The sequence below is a fragment of the Anarrhichthys ocellatus genome, unplaced genomic scaffold (assembly GCF_004355925.1).
Source record: "Anarrhichthys ocellatus isolate YVR2014 unplaced genomic scaffold, GSC_Weel_1.0 scaffold9, whole genome shotgun sequence".
NCBI lineage: Eukaryota > Metazoa > Chordata > Actinopteri > Perciformes > Anarhichadidae > Anarrhichthys > Anarrhichthys ocellatus.
This window is the reverse complement of record NW_022280039.1, coordinates 7,971,225-7,990,976: the sequence shown is the minus strand read 5'-3', so window position 1 is coordinate 7,990,976 and position 19,752 is coordinate 7,971,225. Positions and strand designations below refer to the sequence as shown.

The 19,752-nt window shown below is 41.2% G+C and overlaps 5 protein-coding genes across 5 annotated transcripts; 2 read left to right on the top strand and 3 right to left on the bottom strand.

The window, feature by feature from the left end:
- The first annotated feature begins 76 nt into the window (after positions 1-76).
- Positions 77-3,591, top strand: upb1 (ureidopropionase, beta). The gene is made up of 9 exons (XM_031849720.1): positions 77-867; positions 999-1,086; positions 1,178-1,272; positions 1,354-1,512; positions 1,593-1,762; positions 1,964-2,045; positions 2,427-2,469; positions 2,789-2,943; positions 3,147-3,591. Exons 1-9 carry the CDS (start codon positions 673-675, stop codon positions 3,228-3,230), a joined length of 1,071 nt encoding a protein of 356 aa, XP_031705580.1. The 5' UTR covers positions 77-672; the 3' UTR covers positions 3,231-3,591.
- Positions 3,592-4,907: 1,316 nt separating this feature from the next.
- On the bottom strand, positions 4,908-7,713 carry gucd1 (guanylyl cyclase domain containing 1). The gene is made up of 6 exons (XM_031849721.1): positions 7,318-7,713; positions 7,118-7,202; positions 6,769-6,934; positions 6,576-6,667; positions 6,224-6,465; positions 4,908-6,092 (listed from the first exon to the last, which is right to left on the bottom strand). Exons 1-6 carry the CDS (start codon positions 7,322-7,324, stop codon positions 6,001-6,003), a joined length of 684 nt encoding a protein of 227 aa, XP_031705581.1. The 5' UTR covers positions 7,325-7,713; the 3' UTR covers positions 4,908-6,000.
- Positions 7,714-7,868: 155 nt separating this feature from the next.
- On the bottom strand, positions 7,869-11,256 carry p2rx4b (purinergic receptor P2X, ligand-gated ion channel, 4b). Its single transcript, XM_031849588.1, has 12 exons — positions 11,114-11,256; positions 10,867-11,014; positions 10,639-10,710; positions 9,509-9,581; positions 9,324-9,420; positions 9,164-9,244; positions 8,913-9,054; positions 8,661-8,797; positions 8,489-8,582; positions 8,334-8,399; positions 8,113-8,217; positions 7,869-8,008 (listed from the first exon to the last, which is right to left on the bottom strand). Exons 1-12 carry the CDS (start codon positions 11,254-11,256, stop codon positions 7,976-7,978), a joined length of 1,191 nt encoding a protein of 396 aa, XP_031705448.1. The 3' UTR covers positions 7,869-7,975.
- Positions 11,257-12,979: 1,723 nt separating this feature from the next.
- Positions 12,980-15,471, top strand: LOC116384387 (nuclear factor 7, brain-like). Its single transcript, XM_031848994.1, has one exon. It carries the CDS (start codon positions 13,122-13,124, stop codon positions 14,544-14,546), a length of 1,425 nt encoding a protein of 474 aa, XP_031704854.1. The 5' UTR covers positions 12,980-13,121; the 3' UTR covers positions 14,547-15,471.
- Positions 15,472-17,448: 1,977 nt separating this feature from the next.
- On the bottom strand, positions 17,449-19,666 carry zbtb26 (zinc finger and BTB domain containing 26). The gene is made up of 2 exons (XM_031848998.1): positions 19,530-19,666; positions 17,449-18,865 (listed from the first exon to the last, which is right to left on the bottom strand). Exon 2 carries the CDS (start codon positions 18,832-18,834, stop codon positions 17,521-17,523), a length of 1,314 nt encoding a protein of 437 aa, XP_031704858.1. The 5' UTR covers positions 18,835-18,865; positions 19,530-19,666; the 3' UTR covers positions 17,449-17,520.
- Positions 19,667-19,752: the final 86 nt, after the last annotated feature.

The following is a 19,752-nucleotide window of genomic DNA, read 5'->3' as shown; positions in this document are numbered from 1 at the left end:
TATTGAACCCGAAGTCCGAATCTGTCAATATCTTTCTAACTTTACCTAAGTGGCACGGTTACCATATTATTTTCTTTTAACATGCCTTTTCTATTCAGTTTGATTCTGGTAAATCATAATTCTACTGGACTTTGGTCACTGTTGTCTGAGCTGCAGCTTTCAACACACAACCTTTAAACTGTGCAAAGAAAAGATTACGCAATAAAATGTTTGAAACTTTAAAGGTGTAGTTTCTGTGTAGATGCAGGCATCACACATGTGTACTTGCTCCACTTAATAATGATGTTATGAGGATTATTCCAGACTATTTATGAGTCACATCTCCAATTCTACACACAAGGGAGAATAAAGCAGTGAAGTAGGAAAATACAAACTAATGTGGAAAGGAACTATTACTTTCAATATCGATTAATCTGCAGAATAATTTCTTGATTAATTTAATAACACATTTTGAAAAAATACAATTATAATATCCCAGAGCAAAATGCTAACTATTTGAGTACTATCACATTCTGTCCAATGTGGCATTTGAACAGACACTGATTTGACTTTATAAGAAGAATACACATAAACCAAGGGGGCAAATGTTTTGGCCCAAGAAACACCTGAAAAAATATCAATGTTAGATCATCTTCCTATCTTCTTCCTTGAGTGTCCGTCCTGTGAACAGTCATGAAGAGTCTTCTCTGTCGCAGGAAGTTGGACCTCCCGACATGTGCTGTGAGCGCTGCCTCTGAGCGGGACTTTGAGCTGAAGGGTTACAGGTTTGAAGCTGCACAGGAACAACTGAGGCCGCCCAGAAGGATCCGCGTGGGCCTTATTCAGAACCGCATCGTCCTGCCCACCGATGCCCCCATCCTGGACCAGGTCAGGACTCGGGACACATGTTATTAAACAGGCCAGAGACAGACAGGATGCCGTACATTTGATAGTATTTCCTCTTGAAGCCGTTGATGTAGAAGTCACTGGTGTAAACCCTCTGGTTGTCTCCTCCACAGATCAATGCCATGCACAGCCGTATTGGTGAGATGGTTGAAGTGGCAGCCATGTGCGGTGTAAACATTGTCTGCTTCCAGGAGACCTGGAGTGAGTGCTTTCATGGGTCACAACTACACATTTCATAAAAGCCAGTAAAAAAAAAAAAAATAAAGACTAACCTGTCGTTTGCCGTCCACAGCCATGCCCTTTGCTTTCTGCACCCGCGAGAAAGAACCATGGACGGAGTTTGCGGAGTCTGCCGAAGAAGGAAACACCACGCGCTTCTGCCAAGAGGTGAGATTACAGATGTCTGCCACATGTGCCATGATATGCTTCGCTGCAGTGGCCTAATAAACACTGCGATTCTGTCATTAGCTGGCCAAAAAATACAACATGGTAGTCGTCTCTCCAATCCTGGAGCGAGAGGGGCTGCACAGCACTCTGTGGAACACAGCGGTGGTGATCTCCAACTCTGGAAATGTGCTGGGAAAGAGCAGGAAGAACCACATTCCCAGGATTGGAGACTTTAATGAGGTCAGTGAGGGGTTTCCGTAACTTGCCCTTGTGTGAAATTAGGCAAACTGCTCTGTTCACTGTGTTTCTTTTACACCCAGTCTACATATTATATGGAGGGCGACACTGGCCATACAGTGTTCCAGACACAGTTTGGGAACATTGCTGTGAATATCTGCTATGGCCGCCATCACCCTCTCAACTGGTTCATGTACAGCATGAATGGAGCGGAGATCATCTTCAACCCCTCAGCTACTGTTGGAGCTCTCAGGTGAGGAGCAAAATAGAGTTAGTATTATTGGGAATACACAACATGTAATTAATATTGTCAATATTTGGCATTAGTTGTACATATTCCCTTAATTCCCCCAAAAAAACTAGACTTATTGCTGTTGGTATATCCCGTACTAACGTTGTCGTTGTATATCGTTTTATATACATTAAGAATAATGTGTTTTTCTTTTGCCTACAGTGAGCCCATGTGGTCTATCGAGGCCAGGAATGCAGCAATAGCTAACCACTGTTTCACTTGTGCAATCAACCGTGTTGGGACGGTGAGTCGGTCTCTGTAACTGCAGTCAGTCTGTATTCACAGACGCAGGGCTTTCACACTCAAGAGCAGGGCCGTAGTCGGGTTTTAGACGTACTCAATCCTACTTGTGGCTTTTGTTTTATGGATTAAAAAGTGTTCTTTTTTCATCTGGTTTGGTTAGAAAACATTCATAATTTTCAAGCATTTAAAAAAAACAAAACTGAAAGCATTTATTCTTCAGTGATTTATTATCCTGAAGTTACAAAGCAGTAGGTTGCAAAACCTTCCACGTCCCTGAAACATGACCTCAGTATCAGTGGTAGCTTTGGCCCTCCACTCAGCGGCTGAACAGTCTCTGTTGGAAGCTTGTGTGACTTTCTGTGCATTCTTGTATTTCACACAGGAACATTTCAAAAGTGAATTCACATCTGGTGATGGAAAAAAAGGTAAGAGATTGATTTCCTGGAATTGAGAAACTTTAATTTAGCTTCCTTAACATGTACATTTACATTAATAAGTGTATTCTTAAGGACAACCTAAATGTTTTGTAATGTCGCAGTCTTTATGTTATCTATATCTATATCTATATATCTATATCTATATCTATATATATATATCTATCTATCTATCTATCTATCTATCTATCTATCTATCTAGATATAGATATAGATATCTATCTATATATACAGTGAATAGCTGTTTATTATTATGAATGAACTGAATTATTTCAGTTGCAGTGACAGACAGATCTTCTGACTTCTGCAGCTCACCATGACTTTGGACACTTCTATGGATCCAGTTACGTGGCTGCTCCTGACGGCAGCCGCAGCCCGGGTCTCTCCAGGACCCGTGACGGACTGCTAGTTGTAGAAATGGATCTCAACCTGAACAGACAAATCAGCGACAAATGGAGTTTTAAGGTAAATATAACTGGGAACAGCATTTGATGCCTCCCTGTAGGTCTCACTTTGACCTACTTTAAAAAAGGATGCGTGTGTGTATTTGTTCCTGCAGTGATTGAAGGCTTGTACTTGCTTAAGTAATGTGAGCTCCATTGTGGTAAATACAATCTATTCTCCTGATGTACTGTTACTCTACCTGTGTACTGTGCTTTTCTTTGCAGATGACTGGGCGGTATTCTGAGTATGCAGAGGAACTTACCAAGACTGTGAGACATGACTTCAAACCCAACATTGTGAAAGAGTAGATAATATTCCACTATAGGAGAGGTAGCCCGTGTGCCTTTAAAAAAAAAAAAAAAAAAAGTTGCTCACAATGTCTGTGTCAAACAAAACTGCCATAAAGTTATTATATATTGCTAAAATAACAAATCTAAATTTGTTAATTTCCTAACTACCAATATCCATTTATTTTAGAAGATGAGCCTTTTTAATGCCAGTTTGTTTACATAATGCCACGGTTGATTTTATTTAAAAAACACAAACATAATTTTCTGTATACAGTCTGGGATATGTCAATGATTAGAAATGGCATTTTTGTGCAGTCAGATTAAAAACCTCCCACATGTTACTTTAGAGGACTAAAACTGCAATAAAATATCAGAATCATACTGGTGTACTTTATTGATTCCCGGGGATTAGGGAAGTTGGCAAACTACCAAATATTCGTTCATTTTCTGAATTTTCAGTTTAACACTATGTTGCTGTTGTAAAAAATAAAACCACAAAGATGTAATTATTTCCTGCATTTTAATGTTTTTGTGCAGGAAAATAGCATGTATTTGCCCCAGCAAATATGAGGAAAATGGCTAAAGTAGTAGACTCAAATTTTGAAGCCGTAGCTCTAGATCGAAGGCCTGATGTAATCGAATGCATGATTTTATGCTGTAATGGGATCAAAAATGTTTTTTTATGGGTTTCATTGGGGACATTTTTGTCATTTTTTTAAAAGGTCTGAGTGTCTTTACTTTGGCTATATAGTGTATTATCGACTTATTATTGGACCTGAGGTTGAACTTCTAAAATTTAAAAAAAATTCACAACCATGGAAAATTCAAGGCATATGCATTATAACAGCCAGAATGATCTAAAAAAAATGTCCCAAAATGTCCCTAGTGAGACTCAAAATGTAAAACAAAGTTCAGTTCTTTTCTATTCATATTTGTCTGTCTGTCAGATTGGTTTCATTCTGTTGGTTCCATCACTTTATCACAGGAAAGTGAAACCAGTGTTCTAAATAACTGGATAACTAACTTACCTTCATTTCATCCTTGATGATTTGACAAGGCCGATGATTTTTCTGTTGTCTTAAAACTTATCTATAGTTGTAAACAGAGAAATAAGTAAAGCGAGACCATGTAACTGCTGCTGAACAGCGGCCGCTGCAGCCGCTTAATGCTAAGAGTCACAAAGTCAGTGAACTGACTCGGTTACACATTAACCGCTAACATTAGCCACTAACATTAGCCACTGTAAGCAAGAGGGCAAACAGACCATGTGAGGCAGTAGTGACTGAGTGTATTGAATTGAAGATTGCTATATTGCTTATGAATTTAAACATTTTAATCTGTGAGATGAACAATTTGTTTTAAGAATAAAATGAGTCTTTGCGCTCAAATCTGCACGACTCCGAGACCTTTTTAAGATGAATCACACACCAACTCCTTCTCAGTGCGAGACATCCTTTATCTTTCTTAAGAGGCACCAGTAGAAAGATGTTGGGATGGGATTTATTTAAAAGCTGCATTTCAAATTGTATTTTGTATAACCTAACCTTTTATATAACTTAAACCAGATATAATTTAAGGTGCAGGTTTCTCATTAAATACTCCAGCAAAACAAAGATGGAGCACGTGTTCAAATCCTTCTTTAATCACAACTTATAATAAATGCAGCTCTGTTTTAATAAAAAATAACATCTGAGGTTTAAAACATGCCGTTTATTCTTACCGAAAAAGCACAACCAGGAAGAAATCACTTATCGGTTCAAGAACAGCAATTTCATGATTTATTTAAATAACACATAATGTCTGGTTTGGAAAGTGTAGTGCAAAAAACATACTCGTAATACCAAAATGACAAAATAAAACTTAAGTGACAACGAGGAACGGTCTTCACCACTTTCAACTTAGGACACGAGTCAAAGATCCACCACCTTGTTCTGCCGCACAGTCGGAACAACCGAACAATGTCTCCGCCTGTCAGCATGTTGGGCTGCTCTTTCTCTATTGAAATGAATCAATCTGGTGAGTACATGTTTCAGTATGTCCACGTCCTCCTGCAGGCGGATTGAGTTCCACAGACATTATGGGGTATTGCATTGCACTATCTGTGGATGATGTCACACTTTAGGGCATTAACTACCTGAGACTCTCAAAGCACAACTACTTCCTGTATTCCCTGTTGATAGAATCAGAATAAAAACGTGATGAGGTGAGTTTGGAGGATTTATCTTTTTTAAAAGGCAAGTGGAGGTGAGGCTGTTGATGAGTCTCTTCAGGACTTCAACACTGAAAAGCACAAATAAATTGTTTATAATAAATGTTTTAAGCCCTGAATTATGTGCACACTATTTCCAGGTATGTCTTCTTCTGTCACAATTCCCACATTTCATCCACTGTAGTTCCACAAGTCTGAAACACTCTGCTCACAGCTTGAGATTTCAATAGCTCATATTTGAGTCATTCAAATTCAACAAAGACGCAATAAAAATCCATTTGGTCTATCTGCTAATCCCCCCCCAAAAAAAAGAGAATACAAAAATAAATTGAACTTAGATTTGTGAAACTCCCAGCTGTTAGTCCTGCAGTGGTCGAGTGGTGGTGGTGGCTTTACAAGAGCGGTGGATCTGCAGCAGTCATGTGAGCAGTTGGGCTTCTTAGCACCGGAGAGGAAGGCCCCGGGGGGGATCTGCGATAGCAGGGAGGACCGCTAGTCCGAGACTGTGGACCTGCAGCATCAGGTCACTACAACGATGCGCTGAGGAAGAGTGAAATCCAAACCCATCATCGCTGTCAATCAACTCTCCTTAAAGACCAGCAGGATGTCCTCGTCTGTCCCGTAGCTCCGCCGAGCCTCCTCGAAGTTACCGATGCTGGTGCAGCACACCCCTGAACACACACACACACACACACACACTGGTCAGCTCCAAACTTAAGACATAACTTATTACTACAGTGGCAGTAAATAAATGTTTTCTTATTCAAATACACTTTTGCTTTGGCCATATGAGATCACTCACGGTCAGAATACGCTGGGTTGTTGTAGAAAACGCAGCCGGTGGTCCTGTTGAAGCCGCATACTACGACAAAGTGACCCTGGTACTCCGGCTTCCTGCAGAAACACTTCTGGCCCACAGGCAGGAAGCAGCAGTATTTGACAGGCGAGGAGCAGAGTTCACATGTCAAGACGACGGCATTAACCAACACTATGGCAACGTGGCCCTGCTCCAGATGAGACTGGATTTCCTGAACCGTCACAGAGCTGTGAGGAGACATCCACAAACACACGTCAGACTCAGGTGTTAGGTTTGCTTTGTCTCAGGCAATAGCTGGTGGCTTGTACACGTGAATAAAACCCCCCAGAAAACTCACCATTTGTTCACCACCACACCTTTGCTGTCTGCGTTAAGGAAAAGCTCATTCACTCTGTCTTCTTCTGTATCAAAGTGTTTCTTATAGAAGGACTGCAAACCACACCAAAAGACAACAGAGACCCCGTCAACATACACAGAAAACTAGAAATCTGGTTTGGACAGTACTGACAGCTTAGATAGGGGCAAAGTACCTGATTCCTAAAGCTCTTATCAACACCCAGAGTCTGGGTGCAAAAGCAGTGTTTGATTCCTAGATGGCACATGAGGTAGGCCAGGTCAATAGTCCACACACTCTCCGTCAGCTTGAGCTCCCAGCATGCTCTCTGAAACTCCTCATCGCTGACTGGATGGAGGTACCTGCAAGATCGGACAGTTAAGAGACTGTGGGTCAACTGTAGTGCAATGGTGTTAAACATTTCACTTTGACTATAATGTGTATGCAGAACACCTTTTGGCAGACTTCATAACATTATGCAAACATGATTCACATTATGTTTTTTGGATTTTTTTTAGAAGTTAACGACTTTGTTGTGCACTTACTTGAGGACCATCCTGGAGCAGGCTAACCCACAGTCCCAGTGGTAGAGCTGCCGAATGACAGGGACATCCAGCAAGACGGCATCCTCTGAGAAAACCCCGCGGTGTTAATCATTAGTTCGTGATTAAACAAAACTGTCAGAAAAGCAACGTTAGGCTAGCTCGGTCCGTGTGTATGAAGTGGTTGATATGGTGTCACTCACCTGTCATTCTGTTGTATTCTTTCTTACTAGCTAACTCGAGACGAGCCGGTCAGTCTTGCTCACAGCATATTTATCCAGGGTTGGGTTTCTTCATGGATGCTAACGAGCAGAAACCGGGCTGCCCAACTGCCAGTTTAAACGTTAGCTGTCAGGCTAACAGTAGGAACTGGTCAGTTGGCCGGTTAGCTGCATAAATAGCGAGGCTAGCTCCGCGACACGCGCCACTGCAGCACATACACTTATTAGTTAACTAAACAAATAAAGGGTACAAGGGGACAATTTGTATTTTTTTAGCAAGTTTTTTAGGTCGGTGCCTCTTTCTAAAATGCTGCTCTGCTTGACTTCTCTGTTGTTTGCTAGCATACTGAGAAGCTTCTTCTCTGTGGTCATGTTGTCACTTACAGTGATGCTGCCACCGTGCGGTGCGGGGGACTCATCTTTAAAATGATTAATTAAAAAAATAAATATATATATATATACCTTTTCTTTAGATTTAGACATTTAATCAGTTTTATTGAAGAATTCAAATAATTATGAAGGTATCTGTTTTTTCATTATAAGTTTAACAATCACAAATTAGCCTCAGAGGGCTTTACAGTCTGTACAGCATACAGCATCCTCTGTTATTGGACCCTCGGAAAATGTTCAGGTGAGCGAGCTACTGGGTTCCGTAGCTGGTTCCCATCGACACCTGTGTTGTAAAAAGATAAATAAAAAGATTGATTGTACAACTCGCCAAAATTATTGTAAGCAGTGAGGAATGTAAAATGTGAAACTAAAGGATCGGTCACTTACTGATTCAGTGACAGCGTCCTCATTTAGATATGTGACTTTATGTCTGCTATAAAGATCTCTTTTTCTCACGCATGTCAACATAAACCAGTCAGCAACCATGGGAACCTGCAGGAAAACAAACAAATCCTGTGTATTATTGCTTCTTTTTTTTCTTTTTTTCTAGAAAAGTGCATTTCATTTAACGCATCACGTAAAGTGCAGGACTGAAACTGTCTACTCACCAAACTGAGGAATGACAAAGCTGCACCCAAGTTCACTATGGTTGGTACAATTCCAAATTTCCCTGCCTGTGAGATAAAAGAACATCCCAGGTGTTGTTAAAGCAGAGAGAACAGACATTAAGTCATTGCAATTTAAAGATGTAATCTGGCCTCACAGTTCCAAATACAACGACGTCAAACCGGATCCCGTATGCTTTGATTAAGGTTCTTGTTTCCTCTCCATCTTGGGTCTTGTAGTATTTTGCAAACCTAAAACCAGTGTTTGTTTTTTTCAATCCATTTTTTTCTGATGAAAAATCACAAGCGTTTGTTAAAAAATGGTTTCACCTGAAGTTGTATCCAGGAGCCACATTGTTGACAGGATGTTTGCTGTCCAGCCGGCGGAAGCTGTACTTGGGGTAACATTTCCTTGCCCACAAGTCCAGGTCACAGCTCCAGTCAATAATAATACCGACGATACCACCCTTTATAAACAACAAATATAACTTTGACACTTTAATCAGTTATATAACTGAAATCTAAGGGAGAAAAGAGATAAGAAAGTGTGGAGGGGAATCATATTAAATTGTGTGCATGTACCTTTACAGCCATGTCTTCAAATTCCTCTCCAGCCTCTGAAACAATGTGTTTGAGGCGGAATATGGGGCAGTCAGGGTCTATTGCACGATTGAATTCACACCTCTTCAGGTATGAGGAGTTAACATGTGACAGTATGTTTCTTCTGAGGCAGGAAGAAAGACATATATTTGATATAATGGCACACAATAAAACAGAACATTTGCATATTCTACATTGATAAGAGCCTTTCTGTTACACTCAGAAACACTGACTTGTGGAAGTTGAACTTCGGGTATGTTATGCTGTTTTTGATCAACACAGTGAAGTTCTCTGCTGCAGCCAGCAGTGCATGTCTGTGGGACACAACATGTCAAGCCATATCTACATTATAATTCTTACTTATGAATACTATAACATTGAATATATTCTTACTCGGGCAGCGTAGTGTCTATTTCAAGAGGGCACCATGAGAGCACTTCACAGGTCTGGACAGTCGTGGAATAGTTCTCACACAGCCCTGTCCGTATACCTGAGTGGGAAATCAATGTCAGGTGTTTTTTGCTGTGTGGTATCACATAATTAATAGCTGATGTATTAACACTTATTAATGGGCCTACCATTGCCTCGGGGATCACTGTATCCCTCGATACAGTTACAGTCATCCACACAAGTAGAAGATGGGTTTGGAAGCTGGAGGAGAAATCACCACTGTTAACCTGTCGCCTGATGATGCACCACGGAACGCCACAGGAAGTCTTTCTACCTGTGGCCATCAAACTGTTTAACTCCTCCCCCTTCTTCTGCAGGAAGGACAGCTAAAAAATCTTACACCTACAACAATAATAACCACATCATATGCAATATTATTTTTCATTAATCTATGTGAGAAATAACTTTCTACTACTTTTTCAATATCATTGACAATATTTCTCTCATTATCATGCTCAATATTATATATATATTTTTCCTATTTTAGTTATTTAGCAATCCTTATTGCTATTGTGTTCTATTTTACAATGGTGTCAGTATTATTTCTTTTACACTTAATAATTGTTATTCTATTGTTTGTTTTTGTTTATATTTTTATTCTAATGTTTTTTGCTCTTCTTCTGTTATAATCTTTATGAAAGTGGCACAAGAATTTCCTTCGGGATTGATAAAGTTCTATTTTATCTTATCTGATTTAATCCTGTTAGTATGAGATAAGGTGCACATCTGCATCAGGATGTCTATGTGGTAAAGTTATTAAGCAGGTTGGAGTTTATGTGAGTTGAACAACAACAATGAATCTAAATAATGTGCATTGTGCCCATCATAGCCCTGACCTTAGCTTTTTGGGCTTTTATAAAACATACCATCATTAATGCTTTACCATTGCCTGTTTATTAAATTTTTCCATTTTTCCATCCAATGTGATAAATATCTGGTTACCAAAGTCATCAGGATTTATAGTCTAGGCACCATGAATTTGTACAGCAATCCATCCAATTATTGTTAAGATATTGCCATCTCCAGAGCCACGCCGCTAGCCAAACATTTGCTGGTTCCACCTTTCCAAAAGTGAGGATTACATAATCTAAACTAATCCAACTAAAATGTGTTTTGGTTTTGCATATGGAAACTTGTGATGGAAACTTGTTCTGGCACATTAGGCTAAATTATCAATCGATTTGTTTGACATATTAATCAATAATGAAAGTAATCATTAGTTGCATCCCTAAAAGATCCACTCGTGTTGATGACTCACCTCAGGACAACGTGACTGAGTTTGATGGGGTGTAATAACCATATTGGTTAAAACAAAGAATGAATTATCGCCCTGTTAGACAGAAGTGAAGCACAAACGTCACAAGGCAGTTAAATAGTTTTACTCCCAGTCAAACTGTGTGGATCAGTTTAGCACATTTCCCAGACGATATACATGGAGGATGAGTTGGAATTGAGCGCGTGTGAGATGAAATGTCTGGTTAAATACCTGAGACGGGATAACATAATCCGCCACGTCCCAAAACCGGGGGTCCATGTCAGATGTGTTGGTGAAGGCAAAACCTTTCACTTTGGTGGTGACGCTACTGACGACAGAGTCTGTCTCCTGGTAGGCCTTCTGCACCACACACACATACCTGCGGACGTAGAGCAACACCAGGCAGCTCACTACAACAGCACTTCAAGACTAGATTAGCTTTATGTCCACATGCCCCCCCGCATCATTTGTTACTTACCCCACCACATACAGCACCACCAGAAACTGGATGAACCTGAAGACAAATCCTACCCATAGGTTTGGAATAACCAGTGTTTTTGGTGTTTCATAATCAAACATGTAATGCAGACAGCTCTGGAAGCCACCTGCAGTCTTGCTCATCGCTGCTGCACCACACACCAGTGACGGACTACTGAGCAATAATGATGAGAGAACGTAGCTTATTCAAATCATTGTATTCAAATACATTTTTTGGCATCAGCACGTTTTACATGTAGTGGACATATAGTCGGTTTAAACAAAACACATACAGTAAAGGCTGGACAAAAGCACTTTCCACATCTTCTGCCCGTACTTAAAAAGGGTGAGTGAGAGGTGTTTTTTATATAAGACATATATAAACATGCCAAACTCACAGATTGTTGAAACCACCTATAACTCTATAGTTAACTAATGCATGCACTTTCTACAGTACACGTGATACTTTGTTCATTGTCAGTATTCAACACAGTAACACATGTGAAGCGAAAGGAGTCACTCTGTTGTGTATTACCATTTATTCAGTAGATAACATGTAATAAGGCTGGGGTCAAATAAAAAAATAATTACCTGACACGTGCAATTATATTATTTCATTTTGCGAAAGGTGAATCGGTCAGTTTAACATGCAAAGGTGCACTGCTGTGTTACTCCTCTTTAGTAATCTCTTCGCCGGTCTCAAGATACTCGGAGGACCTACTGCAGCAAACACAATGAACCGTTGTTAAACTCACCTCACATTTACATTTACAGTTTGTGATATAAGATGAATGAAGGAGAAAGGTCGAGAACACCAGTTGTTCCTCCTTCTGTGAGAGGATTTAATGCTTTTCTCTGTTTTATATCAATGTTCACTGAATATTTGGGATTTTTGGACTGTTGGTGAAACAAAACAAGATATTTGAAGACGTCACCTTTCACTCTGAGAAACTGAATATCATTATTTTATGATATTTTATAAGAAGAAAATAATCAATAATGAAAGTAATTGTTAGTTAACTTACAGCCAAAATTCTTGTTTCATATGTAGGACTTTGTAAACAGTTTTAAATAAGTGCTGTATCAAAACATTTACTGTTTGTTTACATTTCTATATTATATTTATTGCAAATCTATTTATCTACATTAAATACATTTTATTTGAAATGAAATAATTAGTGTTGTTCTGTACATAGTCTGAAACTACAACATGTCCTCTCTGTTTACACTGAGCTCTCTCTTTAGAACAGGTTGTGTGGTTGTATCAGATCATTGTGGTCAATGTTGAAAATCTTCCTTCTTTATCACAATATTGTATTTATTTACAGATCTTTTGCTTCAATGTGATATAGTACATTCAAACTTTAGTTTTGGGTAATCCAGTGAACTAAATACTAAAACGTTAGACATTTCTATCCGATTATTTAAGTTTTATTTTTCATATGCATATGTAAATATTTCCTGTTATTTCATGTGCTTGTGTATTTTAAGAGGAAATGTTTTGCAGAAATAAAAGACTTTACAGTATTTCTCACTGTCTTGGAAGAATACTTTGTCAATTAATTTAACACTTTGGTTGTATAACACATGATTTGACGTGGTGATTATTTCCTAAAACAAGTTAAACTGAATCATGAAATGTGTTTTAAAATATTTCTCTAGTCAGAAAATGTTGCAATGTCAATGCATTTTATTATGTTGATTTTGTTTTACACTTTAAAATAAATATTTTTTCACAAGTAACAATTCTCAGGCACTTGTTGTGGAAAGTTGCTGTAAAATCTGATAATCAACAAAACATCACCATCTGCTGGTAATGAAATGAAATATCAGGATAGAAAGTGAAACTTAAAGCTGGTTTCTACGTTGCTGAATGGAGCTGAGAGACGCCATTACAGGGTGGAGTATCTCTACTATAAACATTAAATCAGAAGGATTGTAATCTGTAATTTAAAGAGACACAGATTCGGTGAGTCTTGCTGTTTAAAGATATTCACATATCAGAGCAAATGGCTGAGAAAACCGCTCTTTTTGAAGGTTTCCTGAACTGCCCTGTTTGTTCAGAGACGTTCAGAGATCCTGTGTCTCTGAGCTGCAACCACAGCTTCTGTTCAAGCTGCCTGCAACTATTCTGGAAACAAGTTGAAAACAAAAACTGTCCCATTTGTAAAAGAAGATCCTCAAATGACAGCCCTCGGGAGAATTTTGCACTGAAGGGACTGGCTGACTCGTTTGCTGAGAGACAGAAAACTGGATCATCTGAGACAGAAAAAGGAGAGAAGAAGGTGGAGGTGGTGTGTAGTAAACACGGAGAAGAGGCTAAACTGTTCTGTGAGGACGAGCAGAAAGCTGTGTGTCCTGTCTGTGAGTTTTCTCTCCACCAGAGTCACAAGGTGGTTCCTATAGAACAAGCAGTCAGTGACCTGAAGGACCAGCTGAGATCTGACTTAGAGTCTCTGCAGGACAAGAGGGACAAACACAAGCAAGTGGAGGAAACATACAATGAAATGATTGAACTCTCCAAGAAGCAGCTGTTGTCCACAGAGAGGCAGATCAGAGCAGAGTTCAACAAGCTCCACCAGTTCCTGAAAGAGGAAGAGGAGTCCAGACTGGCAGCTCTGAGGGAGGAAGAGGAGCAGAAGGGGAAGACTATCAGCAGAGAGATGAAGATGATTCAGGAGCAGATCTCCTCTCTGTCAGACAGCATCTCTGCTGTTGAAGAAGACCTGCAGAAACACAACGTGTCATTCCTCAGCAGTTATAAACCCACTCAGACCAGAGCCAGAGCCAGAGTCCAGAGCTCACTGTCAGATCCACAGCTGGTCTCAGGAGCGCTGATAGATGTGGCCAAACACCTGGGCAACCTGTCCTTCCGAGTCTGGGAGAAGATGAAGGACAAGGTCCACTTCAGTCCTGTCATTCTGGACCCAAACACTGCAAACCACTGGCTCTATCTGTCTGATGATCTGATCAGTGTGAGACGTGGAGACACATTCCAGAAGCTTCCTGACAATCCAGAGAGAAACACAGAGTGTGTCATTGTTCTGGGCTCTGAGGGCTTCAGCTCAGGGAAACACAGCTGGGAGGTGGAGGTGGGAGACCATCCTGAGTGGACTTTAGGTTTGATTAAAGAGTCAGTTGACAGGAAGGGAGAGTTACATGTTTCACCAAAATATGGAGTCTGGTGTTTACGTCATCGTAGTGGAAATTACACGAATGGATCTGGTCAGACTGTCAGAATGAAGAAGAGTCTCCAGAGGATCAGAGTCCAGCTGGACTATGACAGGGGGGACGTGTCCTTCTACGACCCTGAAGACATGACTCACATCTACACTCACAGAGACACTTTCACTGAGAAACTCTTCCCATTCTTCAATATTGAAGAAGCTGGTGATGCTGATATCAAAATCTGCCAAACTGATATTTCTCCGTGATGTTCAGGGAGGGTGGTGAGGTCTCAGTGAATTATCAGGATTTTTATAATGGAGGTGTTTCTTTGTTAATAACAGACAATTCCAGTTAGTTCTTTAATTTGATAGTACATGAAGAAAATGTAGTTAAAGAAACATAAGATTTGAATAAACATGTGTTTTTTATGTAAATATGCTGAAAGAACTGGGACCAGTAGATTTCATGTGATCATTTTATTTTCACATTTATCTACAGATTTGTTTTTAATCTTAAGGATGAGCAACAACCTTAACAACCTTATTTCAAATACTCTTTAATTTGATCAGCTTACCTTTTTTATTTTTTACATTTTAGAATCATTCATCTTTCAATTATCACATTATTTTTCAGTAAATATCTTTCTTTATTTACAAAATCATTCAGATTTGTAAATAATTAATTTAAATAAAATATCAAAATGTTACTGTGCATAATGGACCAAACAGCAAATGTTGATGCATTAATTAACCTGTTACTTCCCATTTCAAAAAAATTGTGAAAATGCTAAATAAAAAATAAAAAATCTTCAAATGTGAGCAGATGTGTAGATTGTTTTCTTTATAAATAATGTTTTACAACTAATCATTGTTTATTTTAGTAATATGGATTAGTAAATTGCATGTTTTCTACCTGGTCAGCAAATATTGTGGTCAAAAACATGAATGAGTGACTTCTATCAATACAAAGCTGTGCTGCAGTTTGATGTGTTTGCAAACACAGAAACCGATTGACTTTTCTATTTCAATGATCATTTTTATTGATAACACCGTAACACATTTTCTTGAAGTCATAGAAACACGTGTAGCACGTAAGAGAACAGAGCAATAATCCGAAGAATCAGAGAACAAGAGGATTAATATTATCATACAGAAGAAACCCAAAGAGACAAAAAGAGACAAAGGGAAACTAGAAAGAGCCAACTGCAGAGAAATGATTGAATAAGGTCAGAAACAGAGGGAATGGGAGAAAGAGAGGAAGACCAAGAGAAGACAACTCAGTGCTGTCAGAGCAACGTAGTCACTGTCTGGAGAAAGAAGATGGCGGAGGTTCAGAGTGAACACAGTGGCTCCAGTTGATCTCAGTAATGCTTCATCTGACTAAACAGCTGAGGGGAAGGCAGCAGAGCTCTCAGTGACCTCCAGCCACCAGAGAAGGACCGTTATTGTAGTTTATATGTAGGGCTGCACAATGAATCATCTTCTATCATCATGTCAGCTTTGATCATTCATACACAATCAGGATTTATCAGTCGTTAAGACAGTAAATCTGCATATTTCCCTCTTTTTCAACAGTAGTCACTTTACGCACAAGTAGCCCAAGGAAAGACAATATCCAGCCTCTTTTCAATTCTTTAAGTTGTCAGTGGAAGCATCAGTGATGTTGTTGTGACTCGGACTGGAACACAGAGGAGCATTTGTGACTTTATATGTGGAGGCTGTTCACGTTATGTTCACTTGTATTTCTTCATCATTTATGGAAGTTTTCTGACACTGCATAATAACTGACCGTCCACTCACATAAGATTCAAAGTGTATACAGTGTTGTGTGCATCGTGAGCTCCGTCAAAGACCTCAGGACATTTTGACTGCAAACAAACCACTCATCCTGTCTCTGGACTTACTCCTCCACCTCACAGTCCTGCAGGATGAGCTCTGCTTTCTGGCTGCTGCGTCTCAGGATGGTGGAGACGGCCCTGCAGTCCTCAGCAGTCAGCCTGAGAGTCTCCTTCAGATCCAACTCAACACAGGAGGAGCAGGACAGATCCTGAGCAGGTGGACTGCTGCCCCCTGCTGGGCGTCAGAGGCAGCACAGCTGTGGACAAACCTCAGCAGCAGTTTCCTGTCAACACTGGAGGAAAAATACATCTAAAATTCGCTATGTTTCCTGACAACTTGTACTCTTATTGTTGTAGTTTTCTCCTTCACTTCTATCAGTCACAACAACATAGAGCCCATTAATAGATAAGATCCGGGAACATGGTGACGTCACTGATGAGCCTCCTGATTGATCGAGACACACAAGCGGTCGGATGATCAGACAGGTTGGAAACAAAGCTTCAGGTTTCGAAGAATCAGTTTTAATTTCTTAACACACATTGACTTCCATGAACACAGGACAGATACAATGTCACTTTGGTCCAATAGTACCTTAGATATAAAGTCTGTATAAAAGAACCATTTCAGCTCATATAGACACTTTGGCATCCTGTTCGTCACGGGTGTAGCTTGCCTTCAATAAAATAGTTTTTCAACCCGCCCTCTTTCAAGTTTCCTTTAGTTATGAAGTCCATGATAACACAGGTAAGAAAGAAAGGCTACAGTAGACTGTATATACACACGTGGATATTTTTCATTGGACAACATAGACGCAAAGACATGTTAATTCAGCAATAAATCTCATGAAGTCCAGTCAATATGTTTCGTGTTTCAGTGCTGAATGTTCAAGTACGATATGAAGGAATCTACATAAAATCTAGAAAATAAAATAAAGTGAAACGTAGACCAGGAAAACGTCTTCTGTTTACATTCTCCAGTTAAACCCATCCGGATGAGGCTGACATTATTGGAAACCAGCCATCATGTACGCTCATCTGCCGCTCTTTGACAATGCAAATAACCGGCTCTCTGCTTAGTATAAACTGTGTCCGCTGCTTGAACTGCTAAATGTACGATAACAATGTTCCATCTGAAGGAAAGTCTGCGTCACGGCCATTTAAACTGATGCCATTCAACATACATTACATTACATTACAGTCATTTAGCAGACGCTTTTATCCAACACGACTTACAATTCAGATTCTATCACACCGTAGGCACAGCTACGGGAGCAATTTTGGGGTTAAGTGTCTTGCTCAAGGACACATCAACATGTGACCCGGAGCTGGGGGATCGAACCGCCGATCCTCTGATTGAAGGACGGCCCTGCTCTCCACTTAGCCACAGCCGCCTAACATAGCTGCTAAAAAAGGTCCACAGATTTCATTTGTCCAAAATCAAAGTCGAGCCCCCCGTCGTGCAGGTTGCCCTCGTTTGCGTTGTCGAAGCTGTTCTTCCCGTGGATCTGTTTGAGGTGCTTGCGGAGAACTGGCTTGTGAGCGAAAACCATGTCGCAGTAGTTGCAGCGGTGCGGCTTATCCCCACTGTGCAGGTTTAGGTGATCCAGCAAAGAACACTTTTGGGTGAAGGTCTTGCCACAGATCTTACACTGGAAGGGCTTGATGCCGGCATGGACACGCATATGCCGGTGCAGGTTGCCCTTCTGCGTGAAGGTCTTGCCGCACAGCAGGCACATGAACAGCTTGTGCATCTTGAGGTGGTTGGCGTAGTTTTCCAGCTGGCGAAAGACCCGGGCGCACTTGGGGCACTGGTGGTACCACTGGAGGGGCTTGTCGTAGTTCCTCTGATGCACACTGTGCTTCTCTGCATGAGGGGGACCGGCTACGCCGGGCGGAACCACCATCTCACAGCCACGACTGTCCACAGTGGAGTTGATGAGAGAGTGCTGGGGCTCAGGAGAGTGGAGTGTAGGGGGAGCAGGACTGGTGAGGAGGTTACCAGTGATGGAGCTCTCTGCTACATCAGACACAGACTCCACTTTTACTATAGTGATGTCACTCTCCACCACACCCTGCTTTGGACGTTTGCCTAAGGTCTGAAGAGGGGACGTAGGCTGTACGATCACGTCATCGTCGTCTTGACTGCCGTCGTCCACGTCGCTGCCGTCGTCGCCATTGTTGTCGTCCCCAGCCTGCATCACCTCCTCCTCATCCTGATGAGAAGTTCGAACCTGAGAGCGCTCTTGCTCTCTCTGGGCCTGGGAGGTTAAACCCTCTTTCTTCTCCCTCTTCATACCCACATCCACCTCCAGCTTGCGTGCAGACTGGGGTTTGATGAACTTGCTGAGAGCTTGAGTGCACTGCTCCACAATGTGGCCCATTTGGAGGAAGCTGGCCACTGTCAGGTAATTCACGAGCTCCAGCTCAGGAAACTCCAGCTGACCCGTGTAGCAGGACAGCAGCAGCTGCCGGCCCACCTCCGCCCCCTGGATCATGGAGATCTGGACCTCCCTGGAGTCCTGCTGAAGGATGAACTGGTCCCTCAAGAAAGAGGAGCCAGCCGCAAACACTACCTTGTGACCAGGGACCTCCAGCTGGTTGATGCGCACACTGACATCACAGAAGCGTTTCTGGTGTCGTAAGAGGTTCATCTTCTGCAGCATGGAGTCCCCAAATGTGGAGAAGCGGAACTGCAGGATCACTTGGTTCTGGGCCATAGTGAGCTGAGGGCCAGCGGCAGCAGCGCACCTTTTAAGGACAAATACAGACTGTGTTATCTCTCCTGAACAGCACAACATATACTGTATAGTGCGAGTACTTCAGATGGCAGGTAGGATGGCTAATTAATTAAGTTACCACCACCTGAGTCAATAACAATCATCATGATCTTCATCGAAACAGGCGCGTGCTGCCCTCGTGGATAAGGTGAGACTGAGATCCACACTTTGGTTGAGTGAGCGTGTCTGTTTCATGAGCTAGCTAACGTTAGCTCGTCAGTTGGGCGTTCATCCTCTCAAACACATGGTAAGCACATTGGTGACGTGATGCTAACTGGTTTACCTGCTAGCATCACTGACGAGCAGCGTGTCAGCGACACCATGAACGCTACCGTTAAATTATTGCCTTCCTTTAAGGGGAAATAGGTCACGTTAACCTGGGGTTTAACGATACTCTTTAGGCTGCAGCGAGACAATCGGGTAATCTTGTATAAAGTGACTCTCCATGCCTAACGTTAGTTAATAGCTAGCGTTGTATGTAAACAATCAATCACAATTCGACCGCATATTTCCCTTTGGCCTACTCCACACTTGAGCTGACATCTCAAGCTGTCTGGTAACATGCAACACTGCTGACTAGCTGTCTTTATTACAAAGTTGTTACTTTAACGGACACAGTAATGCGTGTTTTGTACCTGTTAACCCTTCGTAAACAAGCCCGTTAGAGGTGGGTCTTCATCAGCAGGAGTCTGTCGGACCGTCAGAGGAAATGAAGCGCTGTCCCGGATGTAAAACCTATTTAAAGGGCCAGTACAGCCGTACGGGCTCACCTTTCTCATCCTCATCCTCACCTCTCATCCTCACTCTTCACCTCTCATCCTCATCCTCACCTCTCATCCTCACCTCTCATCCTCACTC

Coding starts and splice junctions, on each gene's coding strand:
- upb1 (XM_031849720.1), top strand. CDS start 673: ATGAAGAGTCTTCTCTGTCGCAGGAAGTTGGACCTCCCGACATGTGCT. Junction 1,513..1,592: donor GGATTGGAGACTTTAATGAG/GTCAGTGAGGGG, acceptor TTTTACACCCAG/TCTACATATTATATGGAGGG. Junction 2,470..2,788: donor ATCTGGTGATGGAAAAAAAG/GTAAGAGATTGA, acceptor TGACTTCTGCAG/CTCACCATGACTTTGGACAC.
- gucd1 (XM_031849721.1), bottom strand. Junction 6,935..7,117: donor TGCTCCAGGATGGTCCTCAA/GTAAGTGCACAA, acceptor CCGATCTTGCAG/GTACCTCCATCCAGTCAGCG. Junction 6,093..6,223: donor CAACCCAGCGTATTCTGACC/GTGAGTGATCTC, acceptor GTGTGTGTTCAG/GGGTGTGCTGCACCAGCATC.
- p2rx4b (XM_031849588.1), bottom strand. CDS start 11,256: ATGAGCAAGACTGCAGGTGGCTTCCAGAGCTGTCTGCATTACATGTTT. Junction 11,015..11,113: donor GTGGTGCTGTATGTGGTGGG/GTAAGTAACAAA, acceptor CTACGTCCGCAG/GTATGTGTGTGTGGTGCAGA. Junction 8,218..8,333: donor CTTTGTCATTCCTCAGTTTG/GTGAGTAGACAG, acceptor GTTTTCCTGCAG/GTTCCCATGGTTGCTGACTG.
- LOC116384387 (XM_031848994.1), top strand. CDS start 13,122: ATGGCTGAGAAAACCGCTCTTTTTGAAGGTTTCCTGAACTGCCCTGTT.
- zbtb26 (XM_031848998.1), bottom strand. CDS start 18,834: ATGGCCCAGAACCAAGTGATCCTGCAGTTCCGCTTCTCCACATTTGGG.